General features: G+C 53.0%; 1 protein-coding gene across 1 annotated transcript in view; it reads right to left on the reverse strand.

Moving 5' to 3' along the window:
- Window positions 1–12745: 12745 nt before the first annotated feature.
- Window positions 12746–26237, reverse strand: part of SNX29 (sorting nexin 29) — a 568687-nt gene continuing 555195 nt past the window's right edge. Inside the window, exon 21 of the mRNA XM_066274829.1 lies at window positions 12746–13287. Within this exon, the coding sequence (XP_066130926.1) occupies window positions 13158–13287 (130 nt within the window). The 3' untranslated portion in view covers window positions 12746–13157. The remainder of the gene's footprint in view (window positions 13288–26237) is intronic.

Genomic DNA, 26237 nt, shown 5'->3' on the forward strand with positions numbered 1-26237 from the left:
GTGACCCCATGCTCAAGCCAGATGAGCCTGTGCTCAAGCCAGTGACCTCAGGGTTTAAAACCTGGGTCCTCTGCATCCAAGGCCAATGCTCTATTCACTATGCCACCACCTGGTCAGATTATCTATGCATTTTTTAGTTTTCTTCTTGTGTTTGATTTCTAGTTTCATATCATGTGACCAGAGAAGATGCTTGGTGTAATTTCAATGTTCTTAAGTTTATTGAGACTTGTGACAATGTTTTATATCCTAACTTGTGGTCTATCCTGAAAAATGTTCCATGAACACTTGAATATATATTCTGTTTTGGGGAGAGATGCTCTAAAAATATCAATTAGATATGTGGGTATAATGTGTTATTTAAGGTCGCTGTTTCAGGGAATCACCAGGGTGGGTCGAATACTGTTAGCTGGGTTAATGGAGAGCTCAGATTTGGTACCTGCCTGCTCTGGGCCAGCTTGGTGGGGGGAGGGCTCAACAAAAGAACAATGGCCCCTGCTAACACTTCCGTTGCTGAAGAGGTGGTCCGACATGGGCCCCTCCGGTCCTCTCTCTGAACTTAGTTCAGTTCTTCCTTGTGTGTCCCTGGCAGTTTTTGAATGACTGCCTCTGTGCTGAAGCCCAGAGTGAGTGAGGCTGTGAGGGAGTGAGTCTTTCCTTTGGCTCTTTGAGACCTGCAGTGCCTGGGTCTCCAACAGGCCTCTCCCTCACTCAGAGCAATCTCCACTGGCTTTCACAGCTGGATGTCACGGGGACTCTTCTTCCTGGCACTGGCAGCCTGGCTGGGGAGCTGAGTCTTCACAGGGACCTCCACAGCCAACATATCGCTCCAAATTCTTCATTTCCACACTGTCAGTATGGGGCCTGCCCGTTCCACATCTCTGCCCTTCCCACTAGTCTTGATGCGGCTTCTCATTTATATCCTTGGTTAGAGGACCTCTGTTCAGCTAGTCTTCAAGTGGTTCTCAGTGATGGCTGTTCTCTAATTTAGTGGTAATTTTGATGTAGTTGTGGGAAGAGGCTTGCATGGTATTTGCCTATTCTGCCATCTTGATCAGAAGCCTGGTCACTGGTCATCATAACAAAAAGCAGTTTGAGGGAAGTGGCTAGGCAAACGCCAGATCAGAGGTGTTCCGAGAGAGTGGGGGGAGAGGAATGTGGAGGATGCATATGAGAAGAAAATTGTACAAGTCAGGCTGGGAAAGGTTATGCTTCGGTAATAAACATCCCCCCAAAGTCTGTCTTCACGCACTAACAGTGTCTTGTTTATAATGTGCTAAATGTAGGCCCACAAGAGGGCGCTAGTCATTGGAGTTACCCTGCTGCCCTAGCAGGTAGAAGACCTCCCTCAGCGTGAATGTGCTTGATCACCATGGGCAGAGGGAAGGGAAGGTGAATCGTACATCCGCCTTTCAAACCTCCACCTGGAAAAACACACATACTTCCTTTCAAATTTCATGGTGAAAGCAAGTCCCAGGACCATGCCTAATGTTAAATTGTGGCTAGAAGGAACCAGGGATATCACTGAATAGTACTAATAAATAACACAAAAAAGCATAACCTCTAGTTGAACTTCCTTGCAAATCATTTATTCATTCCACAAATACTGTCAAGGATGTTACTCGAGGGGCTGAGACTGAGCTGGTGAGCAAGGCCGCGTCCTGCCCGCACTGAGCTCGCCGTGAGAGGAGCGGACCAATCGCATGTGAGCCAACTGCACTGTAATTCGGAATAAACCAGCACATGGGGCGGGGGTATTCGCAGTCTGGTCTTACACAGGACCCCAGGGAAGGATGAGTCAGCCCTGTCTGAGGAGGAGGATGGAGGCACAGTTGGTGGCGCTCAGGAGCAGGATGCCAGGGCAGGTCGTGCTGGGTGGTGGGCAGGATTCAGGGCACACGAGTCAGGAGCCACAGTCAGGGGTTCTAGTCCAGTGTAAGCCCCTGGGAGCTGTTGGTGTGTTTTAAGCACCAGGGTGACATGATCAAATTGTGCTTTTAAAAGATTATTTGGTCCAATGGACTAAGTCAGCAGTAAAAGAAGATAAATTATCGATATACACAACACCATGGATGAATCTTAGGGGTTATACTGAGCAAAAGAAGCCAGATACAATGAGTGTATACTATACGATTTGCTCTATGACGCCCAGGAACAGGCACCCTCATCTATGGTGATAGAAATCAGAAAGCGGGTGCTTGGTGGGTCGTGTGTGTGTGTGTGTGTGTGTGTGTGTGTACGCGCGCGCGCGCGCGCACGCATTTGGAGGGGGAACTACCTGGAAAGGGGCAGGAGGAACTTTCCGGGAAGAAGGAAATATTCTCTGTCTTGTTTTGTGAGGTGGTTACACTAGTACACATCACACACAGAGCATATGCATACATGGATCTGTTGTACCTATGTAACTTACAAACACACACATGCTCGTGTACATGGGTGTATGTGTGTGCGAGCTCTGAGGGACAGAATGGAGACCACTGGCAGGATGTTGGACACTCCAGGTGAGGTCACACGGAGGAGTGGTGGCAGAGCGGATAGAGTGGATCAATTTCTTCCTGGAGTTGCTGTAACAAATTACTGTGAACTTGGTGGCTTAGAATAACAGACATTTATTTTCAAACAATTCTTGGAGGCTACAAGTCCCAAATCGGGGTTTCAGCAGCACTGCGCTCCCTCTGAAGGTTTTAGGGAAGAGCCGTCCTTGCCGCTCCCAGCTCCTGGTGGTTGCCCTCAGTCCTTGGCTTGTAGCCACAGCTCTCCCATCTCTGCCTGTCTCCACGTGCCTTCCCCTCTGTGCGTCCTCCTCTCGTTGAGGCACTCCCTACTCCAGGATGACCTCATCTTAATTGCACTGATTATACCTGCAAGGACCCTACTTCCATAGGCCACATTCTGAGGTCCAGGCCAACGTGAACTTTAGGGGGGTAGTCATCGTCCCCGTACTAAGGAGTTTGGAGGTGGGACGAAAGGGATGGACTGTGGTGGGAAGAGGGAGGTGGAAGAAGAGAAGTCCAATGAGACTCAGGTCATAGCTCGAACGACTGGGCAGAGGTGCCCTTGACCAGGACATGGGGCAGCTGAAGGAGGAGCAAGCCTGGGGGAGGCCCAGGGGTTCTGCTTGGGGCCCATCGAGTGTGAGATGCCTATTAGACATTTTCATGGGAGACCGAGAATAGATACATTGGGGGTATCGTGAGTGTAGAGATGAGGTTCAAAGCGACGGGTAAGGTCCTCTGGGGCCTCCTTGGTAGACAGAGAAGAGGCGGTTCCCATCCTGGAGTCTCTCACTGAGAGGTTTTGAGATGGAGGCAGAGACAGAAGTACCCGCAGCGTGTGTGGACCTTCCACCACACAGACACAGACATGCAGGTGACAGGAACAACAGGAAGGAAAAGACAAACGGTGGCTGTTAGGACATTGCGCTCTCGCTGCAGAGCTACAGCAGCATGGCTTGTCACCTGTGTCTATGACCAGACAAAACAGCCGGCTCCCCTTCATTCAACCTAATTCACTTCAAGTGGGACAGGGAACCGCTCCTGATTCTCAGAGAATGAGAAGCTCTGATCACACTCGGCGTGGGGAAGTTTCCAGCCTCTGGCTGGTCGGTTTGTTCTCCTCTCCCCAGCCTGGACTGGGCGCCTGCTTTGTGTCAGAAGCAGCGTCCCTGGCACAGAAGACAGGGGGGCCCCCGGAAGAGCCCCTCCTCCCCAGGACCTCTGGCCTTGGAGACAGTCCACAGAGCACCCCTGGGGCATGAGAGCCAACTGAGGTCTCGTGGTCCCAGTGATGTGTTTGGGGTCCGGAGTTCACGGGCACCTGGGCGGGGTGTTGAGAGAGCACTGAGCCTGAGGACCAGCACGCCGGCCGTTCAGAGCACCAGCCCGGGGCAGCGCGGGTGGGATGCGGTGAGGGCACTAAGTCAGAGGGGTCGCTCTCCAAACTGTTGCAGCTCAAGGACAGTGTCCAACTGGCAGCTCCCTGGCCAGCTTTGCAGAGACCTCTCGTGGATAAAAGTAGATTATGGTGCCTTTTAACCAGGAGAGATGGAGAGCAGTGATTGACTGTTCATTCTGAACATGACATTTATGAGAGCAAACCTGAGAGGCTGTCGCTGGCGGCTGAGTCATCAAGCAGGGAAGCAGGTGGGCCCCGCCCCTCCCTGCTCGGTGTCCCTCACCCTGCACACACCCATCCCCCTTCTGTGTGGGCTGTGAGGCCATCTCAGAAGTCCTGCGGTCCCCCCACCTTGAACAGCAGTTCTCCGAGAGCCTTCCTCATAGACAGGCGGCCACTCACATAATGGTCTCGAGGTTCACTCATGCTGTAGCCTAGGCCAGAATGTCCTTCCTTCTTAAGGCTGAAGAATGCCCCTTGGATGGATAGACCACTTTTTACTTATCCATTCATCTGTCAATGAACGTCTGGGTTGCTTCCATGTTTTAGCTTTTGTGAACGATGCTGCCCTGAACATGGGTGACAAATGTCTCTTGAAGACCCGGCTCTTGGTCCTTTAAGTATATATACACAGAAGTAGGATTGCTGGGTCATATGGTAACTTTATGTTCAATTTTCAGAGGCAGCACCATACTGTTTTTTTGTTTGTTTGTGTTTTGTTTTCAATTAACAGTTGACAGAATATTATATTCGTTTCAGGTGCAAAGCATAGTGATTAGACATTTATATAACTTACGAGGTGATCCCCCCCACCCCGTAAGTCTAGTACCAGCCTGACACCACACGCAGTTATTACAGTATTACTGAATATGTGCCCTGTGCTGTGCTTTACATCCCTGTGACTATACTGGGAATTTGTGCTTCTTGTTTTTCTTTTTTTTTTAAGTTTATTCATTTTAGAGAGGAGAGAGAGAGAGAGAGGAGAGACAGAGAGAGAGATAAGGGGGAGAGGAGCTGGAAGCATCAACTCCCATATGTGCCTTGACCAGGCAAGCCCAGGGTTTCGAACTGGCAACCTCAGCATTTCCAGGTCGACGCTTTACCCACTGCGCCACCACAGGTCAGGCAAATTTGTGCTTCTTAATCCCTTCACCCTTTTCATCCACTCCCCCAGCCCCCCGGCCATCTGGCGGCCACCGGTTTATCCTCTGTATCTAGGAGTTGGTTTCTGTGTTGTTTATTTTCTTAGATTCCACATATAAATGAAATTGTATTGCACTTGTCTTTCTCTGTCTGACTTATTTCACTCAGCATGATACCCTCTCCCTCGTGGTCCCTCCATGTTGTCGCAGATTTCACTCTCTTTATGGCGTCATTCCATTGTCTGTATGCTCCCCTTCCTTATCCATTCATCTGCTGACTGACATTGTTTTCCTTGTGATTACCACGAGGGGGACACTTAGTATCCTAACGTTACATTGATTCAGACCAGCCTACCTTCAGTGACACACACAGCTCTGCTCTCACTCCTTTCAGCTGAAAATGTTACAAAATTACATCTTTAGGCATTGTGCCAAAACATAAACTAGTAATTCTTTTAACTGTATTTCTCTTAAATCTTGTAGCTGGGCTTGACAAGAGCTGGGTTTTTGCGAAGCAAGTATGACAGCAGGACAGGGGACTCGAGGGTCTGGGGGAGCAACGGTCGTCACGGCTCCGGGAGCCAGTGCTGGGGCGGAGGGGCTTGGTGAGAGCACGTGAGGACGATGGGGTTTTGTTTAAGTGACAGAGGGAGGTCTTGAAGTGACACACAGGGAGGACAGGAGTGGCTCAGAGTGGAAATCTGAAGTCAGGATCTGGAGGCGGCAGTTCTTGCTGCCCTGGGCTGCAGGGCGCACGGGGCACGAGGACGCCTCTGTGGAGGGGAGGCTCAGAGCGTGAGGCCAGAGGGAAGGGGCCTGTGAGCAGACGCTGTCCCCTAGTGAGCGGGCGCCGTCCCCCCGGTGAGCAGACGCTGTCCCCTAGTGAGCGGGCGCCGTCCCCTAGTGAGCGGGGCACTGTCCCCCGGTGAGCAGGGTGCCATAGCCCGGTGAGCGGGCGCCGTCCCCCGGTGAGCGGGTGATAACCGTCCACGCGTAAGGACGACAGCTCACAGGTCCGCGGGTGAGGCCAAGCATAGGTGTCGGCGGTGTTACAGGCAGATGAGATGAGCTTCAAAGGAATTGATGTTTTTAAGGAAGCAAGCTGGTCTGAAATAGGGAAACAGAGTTAGGAATATGGGTTCAGGGAGGGAAAAGAAGAAAAGACTGCCGTACTTGGGAGAGCTGCAGGGAACAGTCCCTGGAGAAGCCGGGCTGGGGTGCCGGGCAGCTGGGGGCTCTGTGGCAGAGGTGGGGACAGCAGGGAGTCTGGACAGACTGGAGGGTGGCCGCGGTCATCCCAGCTGTGAGCACAGGGCTGCAGTCCCGTGTCTCCTCGGAGCCAGGAGACCATGGGCAGCCCTGAGCGTTCTCCTCTGTTCAGATATGGAGAAGGCCCCCTTACTGGGGGGGGGGGTGAGGTCAGGTAAACTGAGGCTGCCACGCCCAGGCCCTCTGGCAGCAGCGTGCCTCCTCCTCCTCCACCTTCTCCTTCCCGTTTTAGCAGTCCATGGTGGCCTTCACAATGCACTGGGCTCGGGTCTGTGGTGATACCCTTCGTGGGGCCCTGGTCAGAACCTACCCAGGATTTGGTGACAGGAGTTATATATACTGACCTCATGCCTGAGCTCTTCTGTGCCTCTGTTTCTTCTCCGTCACCATAATTAGGTTAACGAGGTAAAAGTCCATTGCTATCTGGTACGGACTTTTAAGCCAAAGTCATTTTATTGGGGGCAGGGGAGGGGCAGTGTGGCATTTCTCTCTCATTCTGTAGGTCACAGCCTAAATGTCAGTCACTTCTGCCAAGAGAGCCCTTGGCCTAGCCCCACGGTTCTTAACTGGGGACCACCTCATTCAGGTAACATGTGGCCAGTTCTGGCTGCCACAACTGAAAGAATTCTGCTGGCACCTGGCAGGTGGAGGCCAGGGATGCTGTAAACACCTTTCAGTGCCCAGCCCCAGGTGTCTGCCGTGACCAGGCCTGGACTGTGTCAAGAAGTAGCCCCCCCCCCCATTCCCCAGGTCCTGTTGACTGGAGTTCTTTATCCCTGCAGCCTGTAATTATCTGGGTGGCTGACTTTTTGGGAAACAGTATTTTTATCATCCTGGGTGTAAGTCCAAGACAGCAAGGATCTTTCTGCCCTGTTCCCTGCAATATGCCCAGTGCCCGCACTAACTACCTGTTTCCCAGTGAATGAATAGGAACCTGCAGTGAGGGTTTTTCCTCCTCTCTGGAATTTTGATTCTCTACTATTTATACAGATCTAATAAACCAAAATGAAATTTTGTTCCACTTTAAATTAAACTGGTATCAGTTCAATCCAGTCCTGCTGTCCAGGATATCACGTTGTCACATGGCCTTCTTAGAAGTGTTTATAACACATACCCTGAGCACACGCCTTCTCTCCAACTGCTAAGAACGAAGGAAGACAGAGAAACAGAGACCATGGACTGTGAGCATTTAGTTTATAAAATGTCACCATTTTTATTTTGTCATTGTAAAGTGGTGTATCTCAACCAGATTGTAACAAAATTACCACAGCTTATTTCAAAAGAAAATTTTAATACAAGAGATTTTAGAAAATTAAACACATTTGTTTAAAAATTCTATCGTGTAAACCTTAACATAAGAGGGTAGTTAAGATAACACTCCTCATCTCAGAGCGAGTCCATACACGTCTGGGCCTCGTTTTAGACACACAGGGGACCAGACTCCAGATGTGTCGCCTGGTTATCCCACAGCTGATCACTGGGACCCAGGCGTGGGGACTCCGGCCGGGCTGAGGGCTTCCAACCTGGGGTGATCGTGGCTCCTGTGTTCCAAAGACCCCCTCTCCCCCAAAGAAGTCGGTATCTGAGGGGGTGAGCAGGGCTTCCTGAACGGCTATGCCAGGGATGGTGAAGCTAAGGCTGCAGAGGTAAAGACGTTCTTTCTAGGGCGAATCCTAGATAATAAAAATCTTCACTAGCGCCCCCACCCCCTCGCTCTGGGAAATGCAGGCTCATTTCCGGCATGGTGAGTGACTCTGGCTGCAAAGGTGCACGCCGCCCCGTCGCATCCTTCCGTGTCCCCAGTCTTAGTTTTCGCAAGGGCATCTCCCGAATGGCCTGTGGATGGGACCGGAATTGTCCAGTACGAGAGCAGCCCTCCCCGTGCAGTTTGTGATGTCCGGAGGCAGCCCTGAGCCGAAGCGAGGGGAAGGTGGTGGCCTGGACTGGACTGCCAGTGGTTTTCCAGTTGTGACAGGAAAATGTCCATGTGCCAGGGAGACCCAACCCCTGGACAGCAAAACACAAACGGACCCGGCATCTAGTGGGATGATCGTCCAGGCCCAACCTTCTTTTAGAGAAATCCTTTTTTTCCCCCTAAAGAAACTGACTGGGTTGGTGAGGACACCTGTTCTGTGGGTCATGAGGGTTTACAAACAAAAGGGCTGTGACAGAACTCGGAGCTACGGAAAGCAGGCCCACACGCTGGCGCGGACGCGGCAGGAGAGCGAGATGCCGGCGGCTGGGCCGACGAGGTGCGCACGTGACTGCGTGTGGAGCGGCTGCTCGCTCCGCGCAGGGCGCCTCCGGCCGCCCTCACTCCGCCTGCTCCAGGAGCTGAGGTTTTTTATTTTAGAAACATAATCAAGACCGCATGTTAACAGAAACATGAAAATGAACGTTTTGGCACGGAAATCTTAGATAAAATATACAGTGCTACAATTGTGCAAAATTAGCACAGAAGCCAATCTGAACAGCAAATATTTAATGTTAGGTTTAATGAAACAATGCACAATATTTGATAAATGATCGCTCCAAAAGCCCTTGCTCAGAAGCAGATGCCTGTCTGCCTGCCTGCCTGCCCGGGCACTGCCCACAGGCTGGGGGACTGTCCGGCGTGTGTGGCCTTGTCCCGTGTGGAACCTCGAGGAACGGCAGTTATTGCCTTTGTGGTTGACAATTGAGCATGAGGGGCGCCCCGTCCAGGACACCTCTCGGCCAGCCTGACGCTCTGGGCAGGCGGGGTCCGGGGCATGCCCATCCCCAGGAGAGATGAGAGGGTGCCTCCTGGTGGACGGATGCTGGGGCTTGTACAAAGGGGCCAGGACGAAGGAAGGACTCTGGAGGGACTGCTTAGAAGGGAGCTTGCTGTGACCCCAGGGAACAGGGTCTGGCCTCCCTGTGAGGGGCCAGCTGGCATCTCTGGGTGGCCACCATGTGAAGATGAGCAGGTGGGGGGGGGTCGAGGCCCAGAACCCTGTGGCCTGGTCCTCAGGTGGGCAAACTCCCATACGGTACCAAGAGGAAATGAGGCCAGTGGCCCGCCGGCCACAGCCCCGGGTCCTGGGAAACAGCGCTGCATCTGACCACCAGGCAGCAGGCGGTCTCCTATTTCCTGACTCAGTCCCAACCTGGGGAATAACGAGCTGGCCTCCAGGACCCATGCCTCTCTATTACTTATGGTGTCATCAGTCCTAGGGACGTAAACAGCTTTGCCTCTGTTCTGCTCCAGGCACAACACACAACCTGCCACTCTTGTACAATTTCCGTGGGTATCAAAGGACCCGTCTTACTAAGCTCCAGGCCGAACAGAGCTAGGTGCTGTAATGAGACCCTGTCCACAAACCCTCGTCCCCCTCCTCTGCTCTCTGCTCGCTGTTCCTGCCTCTCACCAGGTCTTACAAGATGGTATCTTGTATTTACACCTCAATCAGGTGAGCCCTTTTGTAACCGGGAAGCCTGTGGATGTGCCTGGCTATTTGGTACTAGAGGCGACCGTGGACTTGACAGCCACGTCCTCCCCCAGGGCCTGGCTAGACAAATGCTGGCCTGTTTGAACCGTGGCTCTGCCTCCCTGCAACTGCTGGCTCCCAGTAACCTGTGTGGTGAGAGCTGGGGAACGAGGCTCCAGGAGCCGGCGCCAGCTGGGCCAGCCTGACTGCGATGGGCTGCAGGAGCCGGCTAAAGAGGCGCGCTCCGAGTCGGGGCTGCTCTGGGCGAGGTCTGCACCAGCCTCGGACCCCTCCTGGGGGCCCTGGTGTTCTCTCTCAAGGAGAGACATCACTGTCCCGCCCTCTTCTTCCTCAGTTTCATTTCATCTGGGGGAATGGAGGGAGACCCCAAAGCACCCGTCTCGCCAGAGCACCACGGGAGCCGCCCGCCGGCCTCGGTGAGCGGACTGGAGTGGACTCCCGCCCAGCCCCAGCGTGGTCCTCAAGGGCCAAGGCCCTCCAGAGAGAGGCAGGCCCCTCCGGCTTCCCTCTGGATGGGAGAGCTTTGTCTCTTAGCTGCGGATTTTGGAGGCGGAGGCACCCAAGAATCTTCTAATTGTATCAGGGAGCCAGGCAACTTCAGCTGGTCCTTTCTGCAGGGCTGTCCTTTCCGCCGATGGGTCACGGGGGCTGAGTAGGTATCTGGAGGGATGACAACAGCTTGTCCTTGAACTGGAGCTGGGTGGAAGGGCAGATGAATGTCCTGGGGTGGGGGTGGGGCGGCATTGAATGCAGCAGCTCTCAGCCTGGCCCTTGCTGGACCTGGAGTGTCACTGTCTTCCTCCAGCTACTGGGGAGTCCGTCCCGCCACATGCAGAGCAGGGCCAGGGGGCCTCCGAGCAGCTGAGTGGATTAAATCATTGCAGAACAGTCTATGCGACTCCAAAGTTAACTCTGAGGAATTTCTGCAATGTGAGCTCAAATCAGAGGACGTGGTCTGCACATTAAAGTGATTTCAGAGTTTCTGCATGATCACAAATAAAGGGGTGCAAAGAACACGCAGCCCGGCAGTTGCTGCGTGGCCCCCAGGAATGTGCTTTCATAATCCATGCTTTGGGAGAGCGGACACGTTTCCATGAATAATTAAACTTTGAAAAATGGGGAGGCAGGGTTTCTCCTTTTGAAATACAGGCTGAGGGCGGGCGGACTTGTTTCCCCGGGCTTAGCACATGTCCCGTTGTAGCTGTCAAAGCCGTGGCTGGAGAAGGGGAGGCCACATTCACACTCAGATGTGTTTTGGGTCAGGTACCAGGAAAGGCTGGCTGACAGAGGCCTTGGCCCGGGGTCGGGGGGCGAGGACGCTGAAGGTGGGAGGTTCCATTCCATGTCTAATACACACAGAAAGGGGAGGAGTCTTGGGGCAGGTTCTGCCGCCCAGACAGGCAGTCCTGGGACAGTTATTCAGCTGGGCTTGAGGACCTTCTTCAAAATGACCGAGGTGGAGTAAATCCAGTGGGGGGGGGGGGGGAGAATGTGGGGCACACTGGACTTTGAGACAGTCCTGATGCCTTAGTCGAGGAGGGCTCTGTTCAAAGCAGCCAGCCAGTGACCCAACGGCTCTGTAGGACTCGGAAGTGAAACAAAGGAAGACAGAAACCCTGTTGCCTTTCCAGGACAGCCTGTCCTCTAACCCCCATGCGCGGACAGCAGGGTCCGCCTGCCACACCCCCCCTGCTCTCGCCCTGTGCACAGCAGGCCCTGCCCACCTGGCACCGCTCACCTGGCTGCGTGTTCCCTCAGAAGTTATTCTGGGCCCCTCCATTGCTCTGCAGGGAGGTGCGTGCATCACCTGAGCATCCCTAGACAGTCCTGAAGAGGGTTCCCTCTGGCAAGCCTTCCAGGTGATTCTTTCCAGGGTTTTCCGCTGCAGGACGAGCTCAGCGCTCACCCAGCTGTTCACTGAGCTCTCGGCTAACGAGCTGAGACTGCTCCCGGCCCAGCACCTCTCACACACATTCACTTATCGAACTCCCTGCATATCCGTTTACCTTCAGGTTTACCTTGTTCCCCGCAGTCTGTTTCCCCGCCTCACACCTAGTTTGATATTCCCCCAGAAAACGCGAACTCGCCCTAACTGTGCTCACCAGCTGAAGACGGCCCTGGCCCAGGGAGAGACAATTCCATGATTCTGCAGGTTAACACTGGCCGGACGGCCTGGTCTGGGAGGGGCCAGGCATGGCGTGTCGGAAGAAGAGCCTGGGTGACCACCACGCTCTCGTCTTTATCCTGTCCGTTTGTCAGCAGAGCCTGGTGGGATGGGAGGACAGAGGGCTCGATCCAGGGCACACAGGGTCCTGGTCCCGCTAACAGCATTCGGGGACAGGGCAGAGTACACTGTGCACCATGTCTTTAGGGGGATGATCACCGTCCTGCAAGGTGGATGCTGTGCCCACGTCCACGGCCCCACCAAGGTCCGCAGAGCCCACGTCCACGGCCCCGCCGAGGTCCGCGGGGCCCACGTTCACGGCCCCGCCGAGGTCCGCGGGGCCCACGTCCACGGCCCCGCTGAGGTCTGTGGAGCCCTGGAGCCGGGGATGAAGGCCCGAGGGACTACAGGACCTTCTGTGGAGCGGAGCCCCTCACAGCCTGAGGCCTCCTGGCTGCTGAGGCCATGGCCACTGACTTCTGGACAGCCAGGGCTCTCCGGGGGTCTCCAGGTGGCTGCTGACGGCTGGCCTGGATGGGGGAGCTCCCCCGAAACCTGGCAGAGCCGCACATGGACCCAGGGGCCCCTGCTTTCCGACAGAGCCAGTCCTTCCAGAGCCAGTGTGCTCTAAAAACCCCAGTCCAGCCTCACGTCACGGGTCCTTGGCAGGCAGGCCCTGGACTGTCTCCCTGGGGCGGTGGTGCCACAGAGCAGCTGCCGGCCACGGCGGCGGTAACCGGGGTGTCTAATCACTCCCAGTGGAAAGTAAAATGGAAAGAAATGATCTCCCCCCTCCCTCCCTCCCAGCTTGGCCATAGGTTGTAGCAGGCAATTACATTAAAAAAAAAAAAAGACTAACAGTCATTCTACTTCCCATGTGGGAGAGTCAAGAGGTTGTTTCTGAGTGAGCCTTCTGACCCAGTGAAACACGGAAGTTGTGCCTGTCAGCCAGCGGCTCCAGGCCCGACCTGGGCCCACCCTGCTGCTCAGGGCCCACGGGGCCGCGTCTGTCCAGCGAGGAGCCACCTTGCTCTCTGACCGACAGTTTAATCAGGATTTCATGTAACTGGTGGGAAGGTGTGCTCTCTGGGGTCCACTGAGTGGATGTGGCTGTCACTCCAAGGTGCAGGGGCCAGCTGCCATGGCCGGGTAGAGGCGGAGTGGCCTGGGTGGAGGCAGCTGGTGCAGCGCAGAGGGCCCGAGCCTGGGGTTCCACCGAGGTCAGAGGTCGCCGCTCTGGGGTTCCACGTTGCGCGTCTCCCTGGGGGGCCCGCGGGACAGCTTGGGGAAGCGGGAAGCCACCTTGGGCCGGCTGTTCTTGTTCAGGGGTTCTCCGGGAGGGGTGATGTCACTGTAAGACAAGAGCAGGGAGAGTCTGAGTGAGTCGAGGGTTCCCAAGTGGCTGGGAAACTGCAGGGGTCGGTGGCCAGGGACAGCTGCTGCCCGGCTCGGCTCGGACTGGCGAGTGCAACAAGGAGACACTGAAATCCAGTTATGCAAATGTTCTGTCTCTCAAAAGCACTCACGCATAGCTGTGGGTCCACCGCCTCGACCGCATTTTAAGGCTATGAAAGAAGGTACCAGCCATGGCTTTCTCCCCAGTTTCGCTGGTCTTCCTGCAAAGGCACATTTCAAAGTCAAAGAAAAGAGACCGCTTTGGAGAACACTGCATATCAAGTCGCAAAAGAGGTGCAGCACGAACCCAGGACCGGGACTTCCTGCAGAATGTACTCTAAGAGAGCAGTCAGGACAGTGCCAGTGTCTACCGAAAAGGGCACTCATCACAGCACGTGGGAGAGAGCCAAAAATAGGGCACAACCTACGAGTCCATCGCGGACTACTGATTCCAGTTATGAAACACTGACGCTACAGGACAGCAGAGCCATTAAAGACCGTGATGGGGGGGGGGGGCACGTACTGACTGATCCAGACGCACGGTTGGAACCCAGGTGCAGACAAAGCAGGGAGGGAAAAGGACCTCCTGGCTCGAGGCTGTCGGGCTGCAGCATCAGGAGGACTAAAGATTAGATTGTAGAAGAAAGAAAAGTAGAAGCCACGTTCAGAAGGCCTGTATCACAAGTGCTTCTCCGTTTGTGAGGCGTGAGTGGAGCAGCTAGCAGCTCGTTCTCGAGCGACCTCTGAGTCATGTGTAGTTACTGGGCGAGCAGTCAGGGCCTGGTCACGAGACGGGCGGAAGGGAAAACCCAGTCACAGCAGTTTCTCTAGCAACCGATGAGATGTGGAAGTCAGGAATGTGAAGCACACCCAGTGGGTGATACTGGTCCAAAGACCACACGGCACAGAATTTCAGTATTCCACTGGGCCGCAGAGGCGCTGCATGTCAGTATGTGAAAAGGGGGAGGGGGAGAAGTAGACAATGGTGAATACATGGGCAAAAATAACGTGAGGTGACAAGCACCACAATCAAAGCCAATAGCGACATATTTCTGGGTGACCAGACAGACAGAAGGGCTCAAGGGGCCCACTCTTCTTTAACCAGTTTGGAAGTCTCATTTCCAAATTGTACAGCCTTTATAGTCTCTAAGGACAAGAATTAAAATATTCTTTTATATATAAAAAAAACCAAAACAGGCAGGAGAGGATGGCCCTGCATGTAGAGAAAAACCCGGAGCCGTTCGTTCATTCCTTCACTCCGGGGTCTTGAGCCCAAAGAGCGCTGTCCTAGGCCCTGGGGGGCTCAGTCAGGGTGGGGAGGGGTGTCGAGAGGTCTTGTATGTTAAAAGTTTCGGTTACACATGAGCCCGAGCCTCCCTGAGGGGCAAGCGTGAGGCTGCTGCTTGAAGGACGGCAGGAACGCCCCAGGGAGGGGCACGTGTGGCTGAGGGGCCACCTGGGAAGGTCTGGCAGCACAGGGGACCAGGAGGCGGCCAGCGAGGCAGCACCCCGACAAGGGTGGGCATGGCGGGGGGCCTGCACAGGGGAGCCTACAGTCCGTGCCAGGCGGGGAGCAGCGTGGCGGGGCCCGCAGTCTGGGCCCAGGGAGCACGCCCAGGAGCCGGGTGGGGTTGTGAAGGCAGGCGTGGACTCCGTCTTATTCCTACGGCTGCGGTTACACACTGTCCCACAGTGAGTGGCTTGAGACAACGCAGATGTACCATCCTGCAGTTCTGCAGGTCACACACCCACGATGGGCCTCACAGGGCTACAGTCAAGGTCTGCCAGGGAGCTCCTCCTGGGGCTCAGGGGGCATCTCCCCTTCCTTTCCCAGCTCCAGGGGCCAAACCAGCAGTGTGGCATCCTCAGGCCTTTCTCACTCTTCCAAGGACCTTGGGAACACACTGGCCGGTGACTTCCCTTTCCCAAGACCGTTAATCACACCGCAGAGTCCCCTTTGCCATGTAAAGGGTCCCAGGGAACAGGACAGACATTTGTTGTTTTTTTTAACCAGCACTTACTATCCTTACTTCTTACTGTTGTATCACTGAACAGGCCACAGTCCAAGGAACCTCTGTGAACCTTTTGGTTTGAAAGGCTTTCAAGTACAGCTAAATATTCCACTGGTGGCTTAGATGCTAAGCTTTGCATTTCTTTTAACTGTTTTTTAAATTTATTTTTCAAGTACAGTTGGCATACAATATTAGTTTGAGGTATAACACATAGTAATGAGCCATCTATACACCTTATGAAGTCTAGTCCCACTCGACACCCTACATAGTTTTTATGACACTGACGATATTCCCTATGCTGGACGCTACCAATCTGTGCTACTTAATCCTTCACCTCTTTCACCCGATCCTTCAGGTCCCTTCCCGACCATCAGTCTGCTCTCTGCATCCACGAGTCTGTTTTGTCCACTTATTTTGTCATTAGATTCCACATATACGTGAACTCCTATGGCACTTGCTTTCTGTCTGCCTTATCTCACTCAGCACAGTACCCTCTAGGTCCATCCATGTTGTTGCAGATGGCAGGGTTTCATTTGTTTTTATGCTAACGTCTCATTGTATATATGCACTGCGTCTTCTTACGCAGCTGTCCCTCAGGGGACACCAGGCTGCCTCCCCACCTTGGCTGTTATGAACATAGGGGTGCAGATCTCTTTTCAAATTATGTTTTGGTTTTCTTTGGATAAATACCCAGAAGTGGGATTGAGGGGTCAAATGGTAGTTCTAATTTTCATGTTTTGAGGAACTTCCACAGTGGCTACACCAGTTGACCATCACCAGCAGTGCAGGAGGGTCCCCTTTCCTCCACACCCTTGCTAGCACCTGCGGTTTGTTGATTTGTTGATGAGCGCCATTCTGACAGGTGTGAGGTGGGAGCTCCTTGCGGTTTACTCTGCGTTTCTCTGAGGATCAGTGGTGCTGAGCATCTTTTCATGTCTGTGGGTCATCTGTATGTCATCTTTGGAAAAATGTCTGTTCAGGTCCTCTGCCCATTTTTAATCAGAGTATTTGTGTTTTTGGTTATTTTTGAGTTTCTTATGTATTTTGGGTATTGATCTCCACCAGATGTATCACTGGCAAATACGCTCTCCCATTCAGTGGCCGTCTTTTCACTTTGTTGATGGTTCCTGTGCGCACAGGCTGCGAGCTGAATAGGAAGTTGAGTGGTGAGATGGCAGCTGTTAGAAAGTATAAATGAGGAAAAGCTTATATAATAAACAGCTCATTGGTCCAAATGCTTCTAAAAAACAAACTTAACTAAGATTAAAGCTTCTTCTCGCGTCTCGTGGCTCCAGGCTCCATGCCAGGGGCTTCCTGCCGTGCGGCCTGAGCCCCACTGAACTCCACACGGGCAGGCACGGCCCTCGAAAGACGAGCGCCGAGGCTCGGAGGACCCAGGCCACCCAGGGAGTGAGCGGCAGACACGGGCTCATAGGAGCCCGGCCCAGATGAGTTAGGGAGTGAGTCACACTCATAAGAAATTACGAGCTGAGGGGTCCCAGTGGGGTCCCTGAGATAGCCCAATTCCTTTGCTCTCAGGAGTGGTGCTGTTTACTACGACCTGATTGTCACACATCCTCAGGGACACGGCCACTGTGTTCAGTGAGACTCCCCTCGTTTAGGAGTCGGGATGGTATCTCAGTGTGATGAAGAACGGACCTGTGAGTGCTACCATCCCCCTGGGGGGTCCGGGCATGCTCTGTTCCGGGTGTGGAAGGGAAGGAAACACCCTGAACAGAGTGGGAGCCACCTGTCCCTTCTGCAGCCGGGGCAGCGGCTGGGCCGCGCAGTCCTCCTTCTGAGTGGTGGCAGGCCGGTGACCAAAGCCAACACATCCCTTTCTTCTCTTGAGACACCGCTGTTACCAAAGCTTCTTTACCCCCAAACACCCCTTAATGAATTGGTAGAAGATGCTGGAAGGAATGTCTCTGCTCACACTGTGTAGGTGGGCTCACAGGTAAATGGCTTTTAAACCAACCCCCTCCCCTCGCACTGGGGGTCCAACCCTAAGTCTGTGGCTGCTGCCACCACTGGGCATGCCATGCAAGGCAGGATTGGCCCTGCTGGCAACGACCAGAGCCAAATGGCCCCAGAGAAAAGTGGCTTTTGGGAAGAGAGTCACAGGTCAATCAGCTGAGCTATCTGGACAGGTCACTGGTGCTCCACTGGACTCTACTTCCTATGTGTAAGATGAGATCACAGTGAGAGATAATGATTAAAAAAATGAACAAAGGATTTGAATAGCCATTTCTCCAAAGGAGACGTATAAATAACCACTAAAGACATGAAAAGATACTCAACCTCAGTAGTTATTAAGAAATGCATATCAAAACCACGATGAGATATCCTCACACCCACTTGGATGACTACTACTAAAAGGACAGATAATAAATAGCGAGTGCTGGTGAGGACGTGGAGAAATCAGCCCTCACACGCTGCTGGGGAAGTGCAAACGGGGTGGCCGCTTTGTTTTTGTTTAAACAAATCTTTATTTTTCAATTACAGTTGCCTTACAATATTATTAGTTCCAGGTGTACAGCCCAGTACTAGACGTTTATATAACCTGTGGAGTGATCACCCTGATAAATCTCATACCTACCTGACACCATACCGAGTTATTACAATATTATGGATTCTAAGCCCTGTGCCATACTTTAAATCCCCGTGACTATTCTGTAACTGCCAATTTGTACTTCTTAATTAACCCCTTCACCTTGTTCACCCGTCCCCCACACCCCTTCCCATCTGGGAACAGTCAAAATGTTCTCTGTATCTCTCAATCTGTTTCTGTTCTACATGCTCATTTACTTTTTTTTTTTTAAATCAATTCCACATATAAGTGAAACTATATGGTACTTGTCTTGTCTCTGTGTGACATATTTCACTCAGGTCCATCCATGTTGTTGCAGATGGCAAGATTTCATTGTTTTAATCGCTGAGTCATATCCCACTGTATATTTGCACCACTTCCTCCTTATGCCTTCATCGACTGATGGACACTTAGGTTGCTTCTATGTCTGGGTTACTGTAAATAATGCAGCAATAAGCACATGGATGTATATGTCTTTTTTAGTGTTTTCAGTTTTTTGAAAATAAATACCCAGAAGAGGACTTGCCGGGTCGTTATTTTTCTCTTGTTACAGACTTTGTCTAAAGTGTGTTTGCCTGGTTTAAGTATTGCTACCCAGCTTTTTCATTCATCGCCATGTTCCTAAAATATCTTTTTCCATCCCTTTACTTTCAGTCTTTGTGTATCTTTCGATATAAAGTGAGTCTCTTGCAGACAGCATATATATGTTAGATCTTGTTTCATTATCCATTCAACCACCCTTTGTCTTTTGATTGGAGGATTTAATCCATTGGCATTTAAAATAATTGTTGATAGATATGCATTTACTGCCATCTTATTAATTTTTTTTAAATCTTTTTCCTCTTCTTAAAGAAGACCTTTTAACATTTCATGTAATACTAGTTGGGTAGTGATAAACTCCTTTAACTTTTTCTCGACTCAGAAGCTTTTTATCTGACTTTTGATTCTCAATGATAGCTTTGTTGGGTAGAGCAGGGATCTCAAACTCGCGGCCCGCCCACCAATTTTGTGCGGCCCGCAGACTGGCCCACAGATTAATCCACGAAGTTTGATTAGTCTGCGGGCTGCACAAAATTGGTGGGCGGGCCACACAGCCGCGAGTTTGAGACCCCTGGGGTAGAGTGATCTTGGTTGTAGGTCCTTGCTTTTCATCACTTTGAATATTTCATGCCAATTCCTTCTGGCTGCAAAGTTTCTGTTGAGAAATCACCTGACAGTCTTATGGGAGCTCCTTTGTAAGTAACTGCTTTTCTCCTGTTGTTTTTAAAATTCTCTGTCTTTTACTGTAGGCATTTTAATTATGGGGTGTCTTGATTTGGGCCTCATTGGATTCATTTTGTTTGGGACTCTGTACTTCCTGGACTTGTATATCTTATTTTTTTCACTAGGTTAGGGAAGTTTTCTGTCATTATCTTTTCAAATAGGGTTTCAATTCCTTACTCTCTTCTCCCTCCATGAAATAAATGTTAGTATGCTTAAAGTTGTTCCAGAGAATCTTTAAACTATCCTTTTTTGGATTCTTTTTTCTTTTTGGTGTACTGATTGGGTGTTTTCTGTTCCCTTATCTTTCAAATTGCTGATCCCTCTGCTCCATCTATCACACTGTTGACTCCCTGTAATGTAGTCTTCGTTTCTAATTGGTTCTTTTTTGTTTTCTCTTTGTTCAAGTTCTGATAAGTTCATCTACTCTTCCCCTGACTTCCTTGAGCATCTTTATAACCAGTATTTTGACTCTGCATCTGGCAAATTGCTTGTCTCCATTTTGTTTAGTTCTTTATTTGGAGTTTTGTTCTGCTCTTTCATTTGGGACGTGTTTCTTTGTCTCCTCATTTTGGCTCATTCCCTACACTGGTTTCTGTGTACTAGGTACAGCTGCCACGTCTCCTGTCCTTGGTAGAGTGTCCTGGGGCACAGACTCCTTGGTTATTTAAGCCAGCACTCCAGGTGCACTTCCGGTGGGGGCCGCATGCACCCTCCTTTTGTAGTTGAGCCCTGATTGCTATTGGCGCATCCATGGGAGGGACTTACCCCAGGTCAATCAGCTGTGAGGACTGGCTGCAACTACAGCAGAGGATTTGCTATGCAGGGCCTGACCCAATGGGGCAGCAATACTTACACCATGGGCCTCTGGTGCCTGACGGGTCTGCCCCTTGCATGTGCCACTTGTGGAGGTGGTCAGGTGGTGCTTTGGCCAGGGTGAAGCTGGCCACCAGGAGCGCTGGCTCTGGAACCTTGAGGGAGGTGCAGGCCAAGGTCAGCCAACACCTGTGCCCTGCCCAGGGCCATGCAGCATGAGCTACAAAGTGATCTGCAGATGGCTGCTATGTGTGCTGGGTGTGAGGTGCCTGGGAGAGGCCAGGCTACGAACCAAAGCCAGATGCCACTAGTGCCAGGTCTGGGGCCACTTAGTGGGAGGTATGGGACACACTGAAGCCATTTCTTTGTGTCTCAGCCTTTTTATGAGGGCTGCAATGTCATGTAACACTCCCATAAATCTGTATGCTTTCCCCGTTGCTCTGTCTTATGTTAGCCTAATGCTCCGGGTGAAAAACCCTGAGGGATGAACCTTCAATATACTGTACTAAGTGAAAGGTGCCAGACTAAGGAGTCGCGTATTAAATGATTCCACTCATGTGCAAGTCTGCAGAGACAGGAGGCAAACTGGTGGTTGTTGGGGAGGAGGGGAAATGGGGCTTTTTTCTGAGTGATGAGGATGTACTACACTGGACTGTTGTGACGGCTGCATACATCTGTGAGTATACTAAAAACCGCTGATTGTATACTCTATCAGTAAGGGAGATATACGGTGTGTGAACTATAGCTCAATAAGGATGTGTTTTTAAAAAAGGCACAAGCTCCCCTCCCACAGCCGAGGCTCCACTGGAGCAAAGATGGCCCGGGCGCTGGGGATGGCTCCTTGGCCTCTGCCTCAGGCGCTAGAGTGGCTCTGGTCGCGGCAGAGCGTCGCCCCCTGGTGGGTATGCCAGGTGGATCCCAGTCGGGCGCATGCGGGAGTCTGTCTGTCTCTCCCCGTTTCCAGCTTCAGAAAAAATACAAAAAAAAAAAAAAAGGGCACAAGCAAATAAAGAAAGATATCACAGGATCTTCTCTGGCAGGTTGTGTGGCAAAGCTGAGGGATGACATTCAACGCTAGGGCAGAGCATAGCAGGTGCTTAGTCATGTCCCCTCCTTTCAGCTGCCTCTGAACTTGGCTTTGGCCACCTCCGGTATGGCTCAGAAAACTGCCCCATGTCCTGAGTCCCCCCCTTTGAATCTGGTGCTGTTGGGGCCATTTTGGGGTCCACAAGGGGATGGTCTTGGAGACCCCGTTCAAATCCAGCAGCAGGAACAAGGGAGAAAATGAGGCAGAGGTTCCTTCCCCACTTCATGAGATGCTTGCCACCCTGGGATATGGGGACTGTCACAAAGATGGGGACGTCTCTGAGGACAGCACTTCCCCACGGCTGGCACTTTGGACCTGGCGCTCAACTGGCCTTGGTCCTCAGCAGGAAAGCTGCAAGAGAGCCAGCCTCCTGAGAACTGATGGTCCCCAGGACGGCCCGTGTCCCCTCTGTGCCCTGCCCTCCCCTGCGGGAGGAGGCCGCGAGCCCCTTCCCCATCAGTTGTCCCAGTTCTACAACACTGGCTTGTTTTCATTTCGGAACGCTCCTGGTCGATCAATTGCTCCCTGCTGTTGGTTAGCAAGGGAGTCCGTGTCTGTGCAAGTGGCCCCTGCCAGGAGCTCCAGGTGTGGCTGCTCTTTTTAATAAGCCTCCTGGGCACACTGCCATGGTGTCCCCATCCCCAGCATGCTGGAAAAATTGATCTGATGGTCTCAGCCACTCACCAGTGAAAACGGCCACCGAGAGAGCTGTGCTCTTCATTTCGCTGATCAGGCTTTCAAAGGCTGGTCAATATTCCATTTGCTGGGAGCTGCCTTTGTGGTTCAGAGGGTGACTTTGCATGGGCCCTGCCTGCTGCTGGGCTGGGCTGTAGACACAGCTGGGACCGAGCCGTGTGTTGTGGAAGATGTGGCCATTGTCCTCCAAGACCTGGCTCCCTGATGAAGTCCGTGTCTGGGGAGTTGGGAGGACAGTTCTCCCTCCAGGATGCACCGGCCGTGGGGGAGAGCTGCCACCCTGTGTCTCATGCCCTCAGACTGGCATGGTGGGCGGGCAGCCTGCCCCCCCCCACAGTGGGTGGTTGTGAGGGCTGCAGGAGATGTGTCAGTCAAGGTAAGCCAGACTGCAGGGCTTCTGAACTTGCTCAGAGGCCTGACTTAGGGTTCAGGGCCACGTGGTGGGGCCCCAGGGGAATCTGAGTCTCCCCTGTTGCTCACTCACATGCGTCAGGCTTCTCTCTGGGGCCTGTACGGTGGATCCGTGGGAGGAGGCCTTGCAGCGTTTCCTGTGTTCCCTGCCCCTTGGCTTGACCCCAGGTCCCAAGAGCTTCACCACCCAGATGTAACCCAGAAATGGCTTTGGCAGGAACGAGGGTTCCCTGAAGGCAGGACTGTGTCTGGTTCCTTTCTGGATCCCAACAGTTCCCAACCCCAAAAGGCACCAGGTGATTTGATTATTTTTGGAATGGAGTAAAGAACATCACTATTTGTTAAGTTTTGGGCTAAAAAATTACAACAAATTCTCATACAATCTTTACACTAGCCTTATGAAGAGGTGCTGATTGTCACCTCCATTTTACAGATGTGGACATGAAACCAGAGAGGCTAAGTCACTTGCCCAAGACCCCACAGCAAGTAAGGAGCAGAGGCTGGTCTTGAGGGTGCCGTTGGACCCCGGAGCCCGAGAGACCTCACAGTTAGGCCAGGGCCACTAGTAGGCACGAGTCCAAGAGTCTAGTGACCACTTCTTTCTGAGGTACAGACAGTGGACAGACAGGCTGACTGACCTCTGGGAGTTATGGGGAGGTGTTCGGCATGAGACACTGAGCAAGGCTCTGTCACATAAATATAAATGTCCTGATCCAGGGAAGGCTGCAAGGGATGTGCCCAGAAAAGCCAGCGGTGAGCATGGCCACTGGGAGGACGTGGCGGGTGGGCGAGGGGACAGGAGTGCCGTGCTGATGTTCTGGCCTTTGGAAACCGAACAGTTCAAACTACAGAGGGCACGTGTGGGCCCAGATGGGTGCAGACAAACCCACAGTGAACCCAGCGCTGCTTTCTCACCCCTCAAGTGTGCTTGGCCGGTGCTCTCCTAGAACTGTCTGCTGACAGGGTTCCCGGTTTTCAGCTGTCGGCTCTTCTACTCCGAGCCACCCCGTAGCTAGTCCACAGGCAGGTGAAGGTAAAGGGGAGGCAGCAGGAAGGCGGAGAATCCGCTCTCACTAGAAAAGTCAGAGTGAGACAGGCTCACTGAAACTAGCAAGCAAGCAAACAAAAAGCAAACAAAAACATAAAGGCATGAAGAAGGGAACAGAAATAGCCGTGACCCTGCCCGGCACGGTCGGCTACCATCGGGGCAGTAATATATATTTCTTCCAGTCATATTCTGAGTGTGTTTCTTATGGTGAATCTTTCAAAATGAAAATGGTTATTTCCTACATAAAGGTGCTCTGAAATGTGATGTTCTTTTAAATCTAGGTATTGTGTTCACGGAATGCCACAGATATTGGTGATATGGCCAAGGAAATGGTAGTGACAGTGACAATCTAACTTGTAACAAGTAACATTTTTTGAGAGCTTGCTGTGTGGCAGGGGAGGGCTAAGCTCCGTTTTACCTGTTTCTCCCTCCCGTCAACCATGGAGGCAGGGCTGTTTTACAGGCAGAAATTCAAGACGTTGCTGTCAAGTGTGGCTTCCAGAGATGTAGGGATGGTGCAATGCCACACGCCTCCTATGTTACAGAACAGGATGCAAGCCTGGGCCCATGGGCCTGGAGCAAGGTCTTCTCACCCTCCGGGTTAAGTGGCAGGTGGCAGGGCAGCATTAGCAGGGCAGGGGGTGGGGAGGAGAGGCCTAACGGGTTCTGGGAAGAGACTGCAATTCTGACTCTGAATTCACTTGCCTTACATGAGCCGGTTCGGGCTTCCCCACCTCTTAGCTCCTGTACACTGATCTATTTAAGACATTTCTTTAGGGACCTTAATTATTAGATTAGATTTGTCCTAAGACAAGTCTCTTAATGTTACTATCAACATCTGGAAAGGGGGCTGTAGGATGCAACAGACAGTATGAGGGTGTTCTCTGTTGAGGCCCCTCCGACTAGCCAGAGCGTGGACTGCCGGCGGGCCCCTGCGGACCCTGAGTGCCCACGGGGGTGCAGCCTGCTTTGGATGTACAGGTTCTCAAGCTCAGCCAGCGGGGCCAGGAGTGAGAGGGACAGACCGGAGCCTGTCATGGGGCTGGTGCTGCTCAGGACACAGACCCTGAGGCCGGAGCTTTCTCAGGGTCCGAGAGGGGTGGGGGGAGTGGCTGAGCTGGAGGGGAGGGGCTGAAAGTAGCAGTGGACAGTGGTGCGGTGGTGAAGGTGTGGCACGTGTGCCTCAGGTGACTTATGCCATTATAGGTAAAGATGCATTTGGCCTAGTTTGCCAAGATGGACAGCGTGAGTGCATAAAACACTGTACTGCCCACCAGTGGTGCCAGCTTTATTTCGTGGCTGCAGACCATGCTGGACAAGGCCTCCGATTGTTCCGATGGCCTGATGCTGACAGGGCTACGCTGGGCCCTGGCTGGGCGCCTCCTTATGGCTCCTGTTAGCCCACGTGGGTGTCCCAGGGGTTCCTGAGCTAACGCACTGACATTTCAGTGGTCTGTACATACATCGTCTCCTGGGTCAGGACACTTCAGCTGAACAGGGGCTGGCGTTCCTCTGCTCACTCCCTCTAACCCCCTCTGCCAGTTCCTCACGGAGACCACCCGCTGGGCCCTGCCCCTGTCCTCAGTTCTCACTTTTCTCCTCACAGGCCAGCCCTCATCGCGTCTCCATGGTAATCACTGCCCAGGGCAAAGCCTGCCAAGCGCACCCCTGGTTACACTGAGCAGCAGACCCAGGAAGAGAATGCCCCGGCACCCAGCAGGCTGCGTTTTCTGTCCCTGGCTAACTCTACAGGCCCCAGAACCATGTCTGGTATACTGAGCCATTCGCATAAAGGCCAAGTGGCCTGCAATCGCCATCATCCACACTGGCATTGACTCTGGTCTGACAGTCCCTTGGACACGCCCAGCTTGGCAGGTGAGGTGGGGAGTGACGCTGGAATCAGAGCCCGGGCTGAATCCTGACACTGCAGTGGAACCGGCAGGGTCCCTGGGAGACAGCTGTTCAACACTGCAGAGGCTCAGTGTGAGAAAACAAGTGTAAGAAAAGTAACCCTCTCTAAAGCATCACCCAGCTTTGTCCCATCAGGAAAGAGCAGCAGTGGTTCTAACAGTGTGGGTGCAGTGACCAACAAAGCAATACGCCCACGGCAGGGGCGATACGAGCGGGTGTGACGTGAGCAGACCTAACGTCCAGGAGAAGACTGAGCGCTGTGGCTCCCAGACAGATTGGGAGGAGGCCGGGCCGCTGCCCAGTGTGTGTGCAGGGCATGCACACACACACACGCGCAGGGAAGAGACACAGTGCGCCCTCACAGAGCAACATGTTGGTCAGTAATTCTGCCGATGTTTGTTAAGGTCCTACCAGGTGCCACGTGGCCGAGTGCCTGCTCTAGGGGAGGTGACGCCGTGGCCCCAGGCACCAGCACCTCTCCCCGACCCCCACCTGCTCTCCCACACCCAGCCTGCTGCTTGTCCAGGCTCGGCACGATGCCCAGAGAGCCGGCTGGAAAAGCGGGCCAGACTGCGGCTCTTCTGCTCCACGCCCTCCCCTGCTCTGCCTTCTGCGACACATTCCTTACAGGACTGTCAGGGCATTGCCCTCCTCATTCTCCACACCAGACTCCGTTCTGCCTGGGGCCTCCTCAGTCATCGGGATCTTCACTGCCCAGGAAAGACAGGGCATCGGCTTGGCTCCCCCCTCACCTCCTGCAGGGCCTTGCTCTTCTCGGGTTCGCGGCGCAGCAGCCCCCCTCCCCTCTCCTCGCTCCCCTGCTCTGCACTGTCAATCACTTGGCATGGTGCAGTGATGTGGCCTGGTCAGCCCTGCACTGTCAATCACTCCCCTGCTCTGCACTGTCAATCACTTGGCCTGGTGCAGTGATGTGGCCCGGTCAGTCCTGCACTGTCAATCACTTGGCCTGGTGCAGTGATGTGGCCCGGTCAGCCCTGCACTGTCAATCACTTGGCCTGGTGCAGTGATGTGGCCCGGTCAGCCCTGCACTGTCAATCACTTGGCATGGTGCAGT

Source organism: Saccopteryx bilineata, chromosome 4 (genome assembly GCF_036850765.1).
Source record: "Saccopteryx bilineata isolate mSacBil1 chromosome 4, mSacBil1_pri_phased_curated, whole genome shotgun sequence".
Lineage (NCBI taxonomy): Eukaryota > Metazoa > Chordata > Mammalia > Chiroptera > Emballonuridae > Saccopteryx > Saccopteryx bilineata.